The 15,441-nt window shown below is 44.1% G+C and overlaps 1 protein-coding gene across 4 annotated transcripts in view; it reads left to right on the top strand.

The window, feature by feature from the left end:
- LOC135370601 (trafficking protein particle complex subunit 11-like) overlaps positions 1–15,441 on the top strand; it is a 58,757-nt gene that overhangs the window by 39,880 nt on the left and 3,436 nt on the right. For all 4 annotated transcript variants that reach the window (XM_064604370.1, XM_064604373.1, XM_064604371.1 and 1 more), the window contains 20 exons: positions 333–474; positions 532–622; positions 3,247–3,329; positions 3,397–3,475; positions 4,414–4,468; positions 4,569–4,714; positions 6,293–6,354; positions 6,779–6,914; positions 6,997–7,069; positions 7,142–7,199; positions 9,715–9,843; positions 10,580–10,761; positions 10,842–11,017; positions 11,656–11,747; positions 11,833–11,892; positions 12,516–12,641; positions 12,748–12,855; positions 12,925–12,976; positions 13,074–13,179; positions 14,910–15,126. In XM_064604370.1, the coding sequence (XP_064460440.1) occupies positions 333–474; positions 532–622; positions 3,247–3,329; positions 3,397–3,475; positions 4,414–4,468; positions 4,569–4,714; positions 6,293–6,354; positions 6,779–6,914; positions 6,997–7,069; positions 7,142–7,199; positions 9,715–9,843; positions 10,580–10,761; positions 10,842–11,017; positions 11,656–11,747; positions 11,833–11,892; positions 12,516–12,641; positions 12,748–12,855; positions 12,925–12,976; positions 13,074–13,179; positions 14,910–15,126 (2,173 nt within the window). The remainder of the gene's footprint in view (positions 1–332; positions 475–531; positions 623–3,246; positions 3,330–3,396; positions 3,476–4,413; positions 4,469–4,568; positions 4,715–6,292; positions 6,355–6,778; positions 6,915–6,996; positions 7,070–7,141; positions 7,200–9,714; positions 9,844–10,579; positions 10,762–10,841; positions 11,018–11,655; positions 11,748–11,832; positions 11,893–12,515; positions 12,642–12,747; positions 12,856–12,924; positions 12,977–13,073; positions 13,180–14,909; positions 15,127–15,441) is intronic.

Raw genomic sequence — 15,441 nt, 5'->3', positions numbered from 1 at the left:
TCCTGCAGCATGAACATTTTCGTAAAGCAGGCTTCAATTTTGTAGGGGCGGCTTCACCTCACGCATGAAGCGTCAGGTGAAGCCCACTTTGGGGAGGTGTCGTTCGTATTCGGCGAACAGTCGAATTATCCGGAAACCCGAATATTGGATATTTCGATTCGCGAATCGGATACTAATCCGAGTGATTGATATTCAAGTCGAATTGGAGAACTCTAATATCTGCACTTCCCTAAAAATAAGGGATTCCGCGATTAATTCTGCGAAGTTCGCGAATTTCGCGAAAGGGTCGCCGGATGTTGTGAGAAATACGTCTGTCTGCCATGTTGACGCAGGTTCAGCCACTTTGGCGACCTCTTTGAAGATGCTGTGCAGTTAGGGCTGACGGCGATACAGACGCAGCACCCTGGCTTTTATTACCAGCAAGCAGCCAACAACGCCATGAGCAGGAAGGAACAAGCGCATAAAATTTCCGTGGTATGCACTTACAATCTGTCGCGAGGAATTACGTTCTTTGACTGGCATAAAATGCAGGACATGACCAGCTACCCAGATCCTGACCCACTGGAAGGTATGGACTCCTTAGAGTTCTATGGCCAGCGACCGTGGCAGAACAACCAATCAGGTAAGTGCATCGTGACTGTTCCTGCAAGCGTTACATACAAATCTTGGAGAGCTCATAGACTTGCGGAAGATTATCGTAAAATCCAGTATTTCTGAACACTCCCAGAATGATGCATATGCGGTCTCTAAAAAAACATTATAAAAGGTCATACACTGTTTTACTACCACCATCAACCATTACTACCACTAAAGTGATAGTTCGACCTAAAACTATCGATTTAGTGACTTAATGAATCCCAGCTTTACGTTCCGCGAACTTGAGCTGTATAAATTATTGTCGTGATTATAGATGTTTTGAATCCGCACTGTTTGAAATTCCCGTGCAGAGAGATCTATGTGCAACATCAGTGTGATGACATTGTAACAACTATAGGGTGTTCTTAATGCATTGGCGACCTCAACAGTGTGAATCGGACTCCTTAAGAGGAGGTGTGTCACATGCAGGGTGTCGAACCGCAAAAAATACGGGTTCGGTTCGGGTTCGCGTTGTTTTGATTTCGTTCCGGTTCAGTTCCGGTTCGGCCACGCCAAAAACCGAACCGGTTCGCAAACCGGTTCGCAGCCCCGAACCGGTTCGCGAACCGGTTCAACGCTTCCGTTTTGTATGTTCCATAAAACTGCTTTTACTAGGAAATGCGTGACTAATAGCTTACTGCTGTTGTCTGCATTGACGTCTTTAGCGGTGAGGTAGCTCTTTAGCGAGAGAAATAAGAAATGAATGAACACTTATTGCAAATAGAGTCCACGCTGATGAAGCGGTGTTGTCCCGCTACTTTCTGTTCCCAAAATCTCTTTTTCACACGCACAGTGCCAGCAAGATAAACTTAAAGGAAGGCTAATAAGATGGACAGCGTAAGATAGACGACAGTACTTGCCGGCACACTGCCTTCGTAGCGTGAATCGATCTGAAACCGTACTGGCAAATAAGCCTGCCAGCCTTACTCTGTCCGAGCTCACAGCAGTGTACTAGTTAATCCACCTCACCAAGGCAATGTATCACGACACAACTGCACTACCAATAAGCAGAGCCACATTTACTTTTCAAACCACGACCAATCAAACAGGCACCGTTCTGCGTACGCTCCTTTTCCACTTCTCATGTTTCTGACTTGTTTAATTTTTACTGCTCACGTGTAAAAAGAAATCTTGGGCGCTTATTTGATCACATATTCGTCGTGTAGAGCTACATAACTGGCCTACTCCATTCCTGTTGCATTCGTCCGCGTGGCACCTCGTCTCTGAAGAGTAGACGCCGCATCACCGCGTGCGTGGGGCGCCAGCCTGGGTGCTCACACGGACAACTGAGCTTCAACATGTTAAAAAGATGCTGAAAGTATACTTACTATACGTCGTCGTCTGACTGCTAGGTGAAAATTTCTGAAATTCATGATATAGGCGCGTGACGATGATACCATTGTGTCTTCGTTCGGGGATAGAGAGGAACTCTTGTGCTGACTTCTATGTCCGAACCGTTTTGTTGCGAACCGGTTACCGCTATTATTTTTTATGGTTCTGCTCCGGTTCGGGTTCAGCAGTGTTCCGAAAATTTCGGTTAGGGTTAGGGTTCGGTTCCGGCAAAAATAACGGTTCGGGTACGGTTTTCGGTTCGGGTTCGGGTTCGGTTCGACACCCTGGTCACATGTGACCATCCTGGCGAAACGTCACGCGTGCTGATGAGGTGATTCTCCTGCCTGTGGGTGTAGTCCCGCTTTCGGCTTTCACGGCAAAGGACGTATAACTCTGGAAACATGGGATTTTGAGCGAAAGGGCTCGCAGGAGAGTTGGTCGGAGTGAGACGCTCCTGTCAGCCACGTTTATTTCAGTTATGCTAGGGAGATAACTTTTGCTTCAAAATGAGAGCTGTCGTCACCCGACGTGTGTTAAACGAAGACTGAGTACTTCTTATTTTTATTTCTTCTCGCGCGTTCATGCAACAATGGTCATCAACTCAAAATCCCAACAAAACCTTGCTAATTGTGGGTACTAGTTGTTGACATCTTATCTAGTAGCTTGTGTAATGTTTAAAGGGACAGTTGCATCCGAGAACCCACCAATGAAACAGATACCACGATGTTCGGCTTTTTTTTCTTTTTTTTTGTCCAAAACGTGATTATACTATATTGAATAAACAAATTTTAAAGATCAGCGCAGCTACCGCAGCTGCGGAGGCTCCAGTGGCAACAACATCAGTGTGACATTCGCTTTTGTAACAGGAGGAGAGAGAAAGTGTGGAGTGCAGAAGAGAAAGACTTTTTTTCCGCAAGTTTGTCTGCTTCATGGCCACGGCTCCCTCTTTGTCAAGGCCGGGCTCTAGTTGGTGTAAAACTTTGGTGTAAAGAATGACGTTTTTGCCTTTTTTGAGAGAAGGAATTCCTGCATACTCTCAACATCAGGCATCTGCTCTTGCCGTGTATTCCCTCACATAGCGGTCAAACTATGCCACCATTTCACTTCAGGATTTTTCATACTGTTGGTCATTGGTCATCGAAGAATAAAATGTCACTATAGTTTCGGGATTGACTGGAATGGATGTGCTAATGGATGTGTCCCTTTAAGCTTATTGCGGAACGCAACCTCTAGCCACATTGCTTGAGTGTTCGTTATGAGAGGGCTATTTTATTGCAGCAAAGGGGGACAGCCCTGATCCCCAGTTGGAAGAAAATGGAATCAAGGCATTACTGTACAGGGAGAAGTTGGTCGATCACTCAGTAAGTTTCTTTCACGACTGTGTTCTGACGGAAATGTACTTTGATGTTGAATAGCATATTCTTGCAGGCCCTTGTGATACCTCTTCTAAGCAGTGCCGTTGCACAGTTCAAGAAGTATCGCTGTCCCAGGATGAAGAGGCATCTGAGTGAGTGTTTCCCAAGTGTCATTGTCTCTTATAGTGAATTTGACTGGTTGGTTTGGAGCAAGAGCAGGGACCTGCTCAGCAGTAAAGTAGTAAAACAGTAAAATCCGTCAAAAATAAAGCAGCAGTAAAGCAGTAAAATCTAGCACGGACGGTTTGAATCGGAATCCACCAGCAAGAAAGAATCATGCTCCAGCCAACAGCCTGGCAGATGTTGCTCTGTGAAATGTGAAAATCTCCCGTGGCGGGCAAACTCAGCGACTAGTCCTCGTAAGATGCATAGGTGATGAGGGTGGCGTAAACAACTATTTGATTTCATTGATTTGATGAGAGTGCTTTGTTGGAGTTCTGACCAAATACAAGGTGCTTCCTCTGTGTGGCGAAAAAGGGAGGTCCGTCACGGAGCCAGTCGATCCAAAACAACGAGTGAAATGCGCAAACCCAATTTGGATTGACGCAGCGATGACAACATGCATTCTCCGCTGCGGAGCGAAAAATAAAATTGTGCCTAGTCAACCAGTGACATGTACGAGATTAACTGCTTCCTCACGTTTAGCTTTTTCCATGTGCTTTCTTGTACTCTCTCTATATTTGATACTCCTGATTATGTTTACTGACTGTGAAACGCTAATTGATCAGTGAGAATTGCATAATTAATTGGTTTCCAGAAAATTTGGGTTAGATTATGTTGCATCCAGGTTTGAACAGGGACGGTGTAGCACCTCACTAAGTGTGCTGTCTTTAAATTATTGCCCTACAGCGTTGTGGGCTTCTAATATATCTGAAGTAGCTTCCTTGTAATGATTACTAAGCAAAAGAAATCTGTAAAGCTTTAATGGTTGAGTAAGTTTGACAAAAACATTTGCACGTAATTGAACTGCTGCTACAGATAGCCCCAAATCGGAGCTGCTCTGAAGTAACCATTTTGCTTCTGTATGCAGTGGTCCAGATTGCAGAAGAATACTACTCAAACAAGGAGTACGACAAGGCTCTCAGGTGGGAACGGATCATCATTGGATATGTCACTAATGTATCAGTTCGAAGCACACTTCATGTTGGACTTTTTTTTTCTTTTTTTTTTTTTTTTTTGCTGCAGTATTCTTACACACATCCTGTGGGACTACCGCACCGAGCGGTGGCGGCCCCTGGTGTCTGATATCCTGACAACTGGCCTCAAGTGTGCCTACCTTTCAGCCAGCGTGCCAGAGTTCCTCATGCTAGGGCTGGAGTTTATTTCCAGCTGTATCCTCTTATACCTCCTTTCTTGACGGAGGCACATCCAGGGAATATTCCGCAGTCGTACTGTGGGGCGCACCTGGGTAAAAGTGCTGGAAGCCTTAGAGCTTTGTCAGGGTACTAGAAATTGTCTGTGCTTACATGTGACTAATATTTGGCAGAAAAATGGCGCGTGTGGGGTTTACAGTAGCCAGAGTTGATCTTTGAGGTATGCTGCAGTTTGTCTTGATTAGGTACGCCTTTGCTGTTTCAATCGTAAAGTGCTGTTTCCAGTTAGTTCGGCAGCCTCTCAATAAATGGGGAGGTATTGCCATTTATGGCATTTTGTAATAATAATTGTGTGGTCAGTTTGGTCATTAGTACGCAGTCGCGGTAATTAATACTCTCTGTGACAGGCAGGAGTGAAAGAAAGTGATGGAAAGTAATTGTTTTGAGGTTGGAACCTACAAAGGGACAAGCATGGTACAAGCCTGAAGAAAGGCACAAAAGAAAGGTTCAAAAGAAAGGTTCACTTGCATAGTTACGTGCACAACACCGCATTTTGCACTGAAAAAGTTTTATACCTATGACCCAAAGCAGCACTCACACATACAAAACCTTTCTCAGCTCGATATTGACAACATATGGTTAGAAAACTTTGACTCAAATGGGAAACGCACTTAGCCATATTGAAGGATTGTAGCTGGGGTCCTGACCTTTCGGTGTGTTCATTTGGCAGTGGTCAGGTTGTGGTTGCTGCAGGTCTCAATTTCTCAAAAATTTTTGACTGGAAATTTTTGAAGGAGAAGCCCATCCACAAAATCTGCTGGTGGCGCTACTCATCGGCCCGCACGATGTAGATCGTGATTGGGCAATGGAAATTTGAATTTTGAATGCGCAGAGGTGGACGTACGACTACCGTAGCAGACGACAGCAACAGCTCGTATGAAAACGCGTAGAATGATTATGATAATCAATTTTAGAAAGAGGCATCTCTCGTGGGACATCCATCGCTTGTACAAAAATACTAGGGTAAGCTAAAGCACAAAGCGCTGTAGAAATTGAGGATTAATAAGGATTAATAATAATTAATTAAGGATTAATAACCGGGCCGATGAGTAGCGCCACCGCTAGCCTCCAAATCCGGCGCCAGGAAGGGGTGCCTATGACATGGTCATTATAATCTACAGGTTTTCCCGGCGATTTTAATCCAAGTGCCAGCTAAATTAATCCATGCCCCATAAAGTTTGCATGGCACATGGATTAATTTCGATGGCGCTTGGATTAAAATCGCCGGGAAAACCTGTAGTAAGTCGTGGTCACCACATACGAGGGGCTCCTAGGTGCGGGGTGAGATGCTCCAGGAAAAACTTCCCACAGACGAGTAACATCGGCGCATAAGCCGCAGTGCACCCCAGAGAACTATTTTTTTAAAGAGATAAGCCGCGGATTATGCTCACTAAACTACTGTATTCATATACCTGCTCAGAAAGTTTGAGTGCATATAATCAAAGGGTAAGATTCTGTTTTTGTGAAGCTTCTTAATCTCTAGTCTTTATGGTTTTGCTTCGTTCGTCTGACTTTAATCCTTAACAGAACTTGAAGGGATACTGGGAAGTCAAGAAGACAAGAGCTCGGTTCAGACTAGCGTGTTTAACATCATTGAGGTAAGCTTCTACTGCTACTGCAATACAGTGAACCCTCGTTATTATGACCATGGTCGTTCCCGAAAATTTTGGTCATAACGCGGAATTGTCACATTAACGGGGGGGGGGGGGGGGGGGGGGGGGATTTGCAGAGGTTTCACTGCATTGTTCCCCAGGAGTACGGTCGTAAAGTGCGTAGTATGTCAGATTATCGCGGGGTCATATTAACGAGGGTTCATTGTAACTCCTTGAGGTGTGCCGGAGTGCAGAACCCGAAAAATGACGATCTTCGGAAATGAGACTTGAGAACAGAGATGTGCGAGTTATGTGAAATTTAGCACCGGCCAAAAAAAGACTGAGACATGTGATCTTTCTCTCTCGTGTAGTTTTGCATCATACCCTGAGGGGCATTCTGAATGTTTTTTTTTGTTTTTTTTTAACCCAGAGAAAACATCCTGTGGCATATCCCGGTCTCTCTGAATCTGAAGTCAGCAGTGCTGATGTGGCCTGGAGGAATGCGCTTTCGGCTCCCGCGGAAGACCAAATGCACAATCTAGAAATGGACCACATTGTTCAGTCAAGTAAAGCTCTTCATTAGAAACAGTTAACAAACTCGTCCTTTCGTCACTTGAGTAAACATCCTCCCGCTCTTTCATTCCGCAGTCGAATGCAAGGTACATTTTACCCAGCACTCGTTTTCTGCAGACCAACGTGTCTGTCTCAAGGTCTACTTAAGGTAAGCACATTGCACATGCAGAATCATTGTTACTAACACTAACATTCCTTTTTTTTTTTTTCTGTGTGGCAGATCCAACTGCCCTTTGCCGATAAAGGCCACCAGGCTGTCTGTGCATTTCAATACCACGGTAAGTTTTGAATCGGTGTGCGGGCCATCTGTGCTTTACTGGCAGTCAAAAACACTGAGGTTAACACCAGTTAGCTCTGAACACAGCAGGTAACACTCTAGATGTAACCAAAGTGTAAATAAACTGCATTGTGCTCTATGCCATGAGTACATATTGTAGAGATATATTCTGGGTTTGTCACATTCATGTTTGTCATGTAATATGTGGCTATAGCTACAAATATCTGCCATATTTTTCTACTCTGATTGTAATCGCACAAAAATTCATTCGCATTTTTATCTACATGGCACTGCACTTGACCAAAGATGACGGCCATGGTACATAAATGCTGATGCACGCCAGCATAATGTAAACTTGATATTCGGTCAACATTTGCACCTAGACGTGGTTCCTGGTGGAGTTTTAGAGGCATGAAGTCTGGTTCCTAGCAGTGCTAATCAATAGTGCAGCAAGACAATCGGTTTGGGAGGTGTTCTATGGAAATCTTACGTGGAGAGGAGGATTTCACTCCCTTTGCCCTTTCCCAAATGCACTGCCAAAGGTATAACATAGAAGTGGGAAGGGTAATACAAGCTAACTAATTTTGCATAGTGATTCAAAACTGTACCTTGAGCTTGAGGAAATACCGAAGGACAACACACAAATTCGAACTCCTGAACCCACCCCACCCCTGTCACTTCCACTTGTGTGCTAAGTGCCATTTCATTCCTCTTTTACGCTCTGGATTCGTACTGAAGACAATTTTTTGCTATTATTCTCTTACCTGTAATTATGTTTCTTTTATGTAGAGGCTGAAGGTAAGCAAATATGTGGAATCCACTTTTTACATTGGATTATTGTGTGCATACAGATTGGTGATAAATAAGTATATAATAAGTAATATAGTATATAATAAGTATAAATAAGTATACTTATTGGTGATAAATAAACATGAATCTCACCCTGCTTTATGTTCACAATGATTGTTAAAGTTTATGTAAACTGTGTGTAGCATTAACATTTTACATCGCCCCATCAGCATACAGCCATGCCACTGTCGAGTAATTGCTGGCCTCCCCGACTCGAAATCAGGAAGGTCTAGGTGTTGAACCCTGATGTTAGCTTTTTTTGTGAACAACTTCTATCATTTTATTGTGTAAGTCAAAAGCAAATTGCAAGAACAATCCACCTTTGCAAGCGACAGCCACGACTTTCATCCTGTGCTGGCAACAACAACATCTGCTATGTCACCCGGAGTATCCATCTGGATCTCAACAAAAGAAAGACCGCAAATTCATTGAGCAGTCGAGAGCAGATGACCTTCAAAACTTAGGCTTTAACATCCTCACTTTAAAGACAAACAGAAAAGGACCAAAGCAAGGGCCACAATCGACTGATTCTCTTACCCTGGGGGAAACCTCAGGCTTAGAGAGGGTGTCTACCAACCTGGAAAACCCGGAAAACAGGGAATTGTCAGGGAATTTGGCCAAAAAGCAGCTGAAGTCAGGGAAAACCGCAGATTAGTGCTGTGGTGATGCGCGGCGAATCGCAAGTGCCGACCGGAGGTTGAGCGCCGCAGCAACGTTATGCCGCAACGTCGCAGCAACGTTACCGCGACTATTAGTAGTACACCAGTATGACAAGCTCTGAGGCAGAAAAGTAGGAAAGCCCCACTAATACTTAATAAATGGTCTGTTTTATGATGGATCTGTATCAAAACGTATGAGCAGGCACCAAGTTCCCTTTTGTTTTTGTCAGGGAATTGGCTTGAAATAGTCAGGGAAAACCTGGGAAAGTCAGGGAATTTGGAGGCTGCAGTTTGGTATACACCCTGTTAGAGCATGAGGGATTGGCACATACGTCACGGATGATGTTTTCCGTGATTTTGTGCAAGTGAAAGGAACCCTTCCTTCAACATCTGGTGTCTGCAAATTTGATACTTTGCTCAACATTTCCGGAAAGCTATACTCCTCTGTTCTGAATGAACCTTTCACAGCTGCATTTCTATAATACTGATGAATAACATTACAGTTTAGGTTTTCAATCAATTATACTTAGGGCCTGACTTTTTAGGGTTAAACCCGTATACGCCCGATATTTATCCCCCGAACGAAATCTGTAAAATTCGGGTTTCACCCGAATCTACCCGAAAACAACCGGGTCGCGTGACACACTCATAAGTGTGCATCAAAATAAAGTTTGATAACATTGCTAAACATTAGTTCCATGTTAAGACAAATTTTTATTAAACAAAAAAAAATCACCCGAATTCCTGACGACAGAATATGCCCTAACGGGATTTAACCCGAATACACCCGAATTTTCACACGAAAAATATCACCCGATATTTACCCCCCGAATTTGGCCAAAAATAAAACCCGAAAAAGTCAGGCCCTAATTATACTGTACCAGATTGTTCTTCTACGGACGTGCATTTGCTACGTGTTTGCGTGTTTCAGAAAGGTGCTCCGTTTCTATAGCGTTGCGATTGAAAAGTCTCTATCGAGGGTGAATTTATAACAGGCCTCGCACGCAGCATTACAATGACTTCTGCATTGTGGACGACACCTGCCCTGGGAACAGCCTTCACCTTGTGCCCCGCAGAACGCAGGCGTTCTCCTTTGCGTTCCTCTCGAAGCCTTGTGATGTCAACACAGAAATCCAGGTATGCCTATTTCTATACCGCTTATCGTTGTTCCGGCTTTCATGTGGAAGCCACACTCTTAAGGCGTGCCATTATTACAGTTACGTTTAATTTGTAACAGCTCTGCGTATCGTTGCGCCCTTGCTTCTTCCTTGTACACCCCCTATGGGATATGCTTCCTAAAAGTATGGAGCACCTAAACAATCTTTAATTGCAAGCTTTGGCGCAGGACCTGATGAAGCACAGGGCCTGCATGAAAGCTCGCAATTAAAGATTTTTTAGGTGCTCCGTATTTTGTGTCGTCATTTCTATTACTCCATTATTACCCCTCTGGAGTCTGGACTGTGTTTTCCTCTTTTTTTGTTTGAACTACCCTCTGTGGAATGCACAAGAGTGAAAAGAGGGGCTGGGGGGGTGTAAGGTGAAAAGGAACTGTGCCAGTGGTATACCCAGAATTTCGTCCTTGGGGGGGATGTAGGGCTCCGCAAGGGGGTGTCTTTACATCTGTCTTTCTTTGTCTCTTTCATCTGTCATGTGTCTTTACTTTTGACAAAATGTTGCACAATCTTGCAAAATTTTAGGGGGCCTCCTGTAGGATTTAGAGGGGTGTTGGGGGGGTGTAAGGAGGGTCTGGATAAATCACTGAACTGTGCTCATTTGGTTTTGAAATTTGTTATCAGTGATGCTTCCAGACCCCCTCCTTCGTCAAACTAGTAGATGTCGAAGCACCCATTTAGTGATGTTAATTGTCCCTCAGGTTGCCTCAGTCCATCTACAGTTGGGCAGCAAAGAGGGGTTCGGCCTGATGTTAGTGTGGAACGTGGACAAGGCATCTCTAACCAGCAGGGCAGGATTGGCGTGGGATCGAATCCCCAAGCGGAGCTTCGTAGGAGGAGAGGAAATAGGTTTCCACCAACTGCCGCAGCTCTCTTCTACACGGCAAGGGATTTGTACAATCATAAAAAAGAAAAAGAAACGTTCTGCTGTTGGCTACATGGTGGGTCTTCTGATTAATGCAGCATCCACCAGAGAAGGGCCTGCATTCGGGTCGACCTGGACCACAAGCCTCCGGTGCTGCTTCACGAATTCTACCCTTTGTCGGTGAAGATCACCAGTGAAGAGGCTAGTCCACTGACGGATGTGTGCCTCAGTCTGGGCCTTGTGGACGATCTGGATCCAAAGTACTATTCGAGCAGTGAGTCTGCATTGAATAATTCTTATCTATGTTAATGTTTGAACATCTATGGGACTCCCCACTTGTCTGTATGCTGCAGAGAAATATGAAATATGTCTTGGCTGGTATATTTTACTAATTTCTAGTGCTTAATGGAGGTTAGATTTTCAGTTTGGGTCATAGGAACTTTTCTGCAGCGTTCAGAAGAGGACACAAGATTGCATTCCCTGCTTAATTCACTTCCTTTTTTTATTACTTACAATATAAGTGAGCCCTGTATTTTAGGGTAAAACCCGTTTTTACACCCCGATTTGCATCATCATCACTTAGGGTAAAAACCGAAAAAGAAACTAAAACGAGCTCTGCGAAGTGCCAATTCAGTCAGCAGTATGGGCACTGGAGATCGCTAAACACTGTTACATTCAGCACGGCTGTTCTGCATGTTATGTCAATCTAAAATGCAAGAAGTGCTCTCTTTTTGTTTTCCACCTGATATCACCCTATTTTACCCTGTTTTACGGCTTCCGAAATAAAACCCGATTTTTACCTCCCGATTTTCAAAAAACCTAAAACCCTTCCCTAACATAAAAAAATACAACTATGATGTAGCATAATGCAAAACAAAACAATAACTTTATTTTGAGCATTCTTGCGTGCAGCCCATTTTACTTGCGAAGATGGCGATGTGCCAAGCCAGCCCACCTCAAAGCTTCATGGGTTCCATGTGGACGACATCTTGCCAGCTGAACAGGTATGTACTATGGACTTATTCACTCAAGATACTGTACATCAAAGTTGTATTGTAATGTACATGTGCACCATTGCTTTAATTGCAGAGGAAGCAAACCATACTTTTGAGGAACTCTGAAATAGGAATTAGAAGAATTTTCGTCAAAGTAAGCAAAACGAGTTGACGAATATCTCTCAGTTCTGTAACAATAGTTAATGTGCAGTTTGTTTTGCATAATCTCTGTGTTCTGCTTTGCACCACTTCTTTTTTATAATTGATAACACAGAAATGTTGTGGGCAATTTATGGAAAAAGGACAGAGCTCCATGACCATGATTCTCTTGCTTTTTTGTATTGATAACTTTCAAATTTGTGAATTGCTTTTACATAAACATGTACTACCTGCGCATTCCAATAACACTGCAAACAATGCGAACAGCAAATTTTTGTTTTGGAACTCGCGAAAAAGAAGAGAGCTACGGTATGCAGCATACATTTGGGAATGTGTACGAAGTTGCCACACGCTTCTATCATGGGTCTGGAGTTCTCCACACGCTGCACAAACATGAAAAATTCATAACTCGAAAACTTCGGGAAATATCGCCTTTAATGGCACCATCCCTGAAGCAAGGGCATTAACCATACCAATTTTCATCAAAATCCACCAAGAAATAAGAAAGTTAGTATCGATCCCCACGTTTCTTAGTCAGTGTTGATCACTCGCCCATTTCTTGATCAGAGACGCAGGTGCTTACCAGTTTGTACACGTGTTGTTGTTGTTTTTGTGCAGGTGGCATACAAGACCGATGTCGAAGTAGACGATCAAACTTTGTGTTGTAGCTGCTCAAAAGAGATTCAAATGGACTTGGAATGCATAGAGCCATTTACATTTTCTACGAGTATCTTGAATATGAAGGTGAGGGCAGCTGAACGCTGAAGAATATTTCATGGTATATGTATGTATATTGAAGTGCTTCGATATTCACTGGGATCAGACGTAAAGTTCTGACCTTTGTTCTCAGTTTGAAACAGCGGAAAGCGTACGTGCAGAAGAGCAGTTCATTGTGCAGGTGGATATTGCATCGAAATGCCCATTACAGCTCGAACTGGTGTCAGGAACCTTAGAGCTAGTAGGTAACATGCATGCCGATGTTACACCTACGTCCTGACACTCTCCGCCCAACTTTGTTCTGTTACAGGCGCATCACGTAACGAGTGTTGACAAGGATGTGAGATCTCTCGTTGAAAATGGTGAGCACGCACTGGATGCTCCGTGATGTGCTTATTTACTCCTAAAGTATTGCATTGTAGCGTGCACTGTACGAATTACATTTCTGTCCAATTGCAGTAGGACTTTGCAATGAAGAGGCTGCGAGAGACCTTTTCTGCCTAGTGGCACCAAGTGCTGTGGAGACACCGACGTGCTTGGGGAAATACACCTTGCAATGGAAGAGGTATAACTAAAAAGTCATTACGCTTCCTGAAAACATGCGCGATGGAACTTCGACTGTAAGCTTTCGGAGATGTTGCAGAAAAAGTTGAATCACCCAGAGCTCTTTGGGACCTCCGGAAGATCGGTTGAATCCTCCCTGATTCTGTTCACTTCTCTTGATGATGTGGCTGTGGTGTAGCCAGGGGGGGATCTCGGGGGTTCAGCCGTCCCCCTCGCCTCGATATCGAACCTTTGGTAGTGCGTTTGGGAGAGGGAAAAGAGGGTGAGATCCTCCTCCCCCCTGTAAAGTCCCCGTAGAACCCCTCCCGAAATATTTTGCTGGCTATGCCCCCGTGATGAGATAAGAAGTCAGAGATTGGTACTGTACAGGGGGAACGGGGTGTGCCAGTTTTGGTGGTGAACACTCATCCTTATACAAAACGGGGAAAGTACGTATTGGTTTTCCCTTTATTGTCTTTTTCTCTGCTGGAATCTCACACTTGCTAGACCCGCTTTCTCCCCTGTACTAAAGCTGTCTTTTGGACTTGGTGGTGTTGCTTTGACATATTAAAAGTCGTTTCGTATCAAAGATTAAAAATATTATTCTATATTATTCATATATTAGAAATTGTTTTGCCTGTGAATGTGTTTATTTGACAATAAACACACTCACAAACAAAACAGAAGTTCATAAATGGCTTATATACCCCCGTTACACAGGCAGCCTTCGACGACCATTGAAACCAACTGCTTTGAAAAATGCATGAATCATGTCAACCTGTCGAGCAGCATTGGATTCAATGGCCTCTTTGAGATTGACACATCACATGTTTGCTCGCCCTACGCGCGTTTTCCAAGGTGGTCGGCTTCAACGGCTGTAACGGCATGTAACAGGGGTATTAGGCTACGTGTCTTGTTTCACTTTGTCTGGGAATCTGTCTTTGTAGCACTTTTGATTTGTTTTGCCCACTCTATGCACTAGTCATTATGTTCTCTTCCTACATACAGTCGCCGTCCGATTTTTCGGACTCGGCGGGGATCGCGCAAGAGTCCGAATAATCGAGCAGTCCGAAAAAACGAATTTCGCTTCAAGATAAACTTTACTAAGCCCTAGTAGGCCGGAAAAATTTGTCGATGTTTTCCTAACCCACTTCCAGCTCTGCCTGATAACATCAGCTTCTATTTCTTGAAGCGACATTTCGTCACTGTAAGTACGCTGACAGAGGCACCGCCGTCATCAAGTCCGCAAGTCGGCTTCACCTAACCCATGCGTGCTTTAGGCGAAGCTAGCTTTACAGCTCTGTCGTGTGACCCGCGGGCGGACAGCACGTGCTGGGCCGTTGACCAAAAACGAAGACGCCAAAGCGCTACGACAGACCTCTTCTACTCAGAGGAATGGAAAATCAACAATCATCACTGCCTGTTTTTTTGCCTCAATATTTTAGTTGGTTGATTTCTTTTGATACGAATTTCAGATGATACCAATGTTTTCCGTCACCCCATGAGAGAAATTCGCGGGTTGGGTAAGGCAGTGTCCGAAATATCGAGCGACGGAGCTGCACGGTGTCCGAAATTTTGGACGTTCTTATACATCACCTCTATGGGACCCGCGGCCATGAGGCCGCGCCAACGAGTCCGAAAAATCTGTCGGCCACTGTATTTGCCTGGCAGCTCAAGTAACCTTTGTCTTATTGAATACATCTTACAGCCACAGAAAGCGATTAAGTTGGATTTTACCGATGTTTTCCCTAGGAAGCAATCGACTACAGTGGCAGAGCACTCGGTATCACTTCCTACCGTAGCAGTGCAAGCTTGTCCTCTACTACTAGAACTTCAAGCACCAGCTCACGGCTCAGTTCGCACGCCACTTACGGTTAGCTACGTCGTGCACAACCGGACTCTTCTAGCGCAGGATATTGAGTTGTTCATGGACTCTAGCGATTCGTTCATGTATTCAGGAAACAAGCAGGTATGAATCATCCTTTGTTACAGCGTTTGAGGTACAGTGCATCGATACTGCAATATTTGGGCACGCGAAAGGCGAGGACATAAGATACACACAGAACAGGAATTGCCCCCCAAATATTGCGGTATGCTATCCTACCAACTAGTCCAACTTTCTGCTGCACTTGTTCAGTTCAGCATTGAATTTTGAATATTTTGAGTGCAGTAACATTCAATCCCAACGTTTGCCTTGCTTCTGAAGGGATCCTCTGAACTTCGTGTTTTCTTTTTTCAGAATCAGTCTAAAAATCAGGTTTTGTGTCAGGAGCTGTAAAACAGC

The sequence above is a fragment of the Ornithodoros turicata genome, chromosome 10, assembly GCF_037126465.1.
Source record: "Ornithodoros turicata isolate Travis chromosome 10, ASM3712646v1, whole genome shotgun sequence".
NCBI lineage: Eukaryota > Metazoa > Arthropoda > Arachnida > Ixodida > Argasidae > Ornithodoros > Ornithodoros turicata.
The sequence above is the reverse complement of the archived record's forward strand: the minus strand, read 5'-3'. Positions and strand labels throughout refer to the sequence as shown.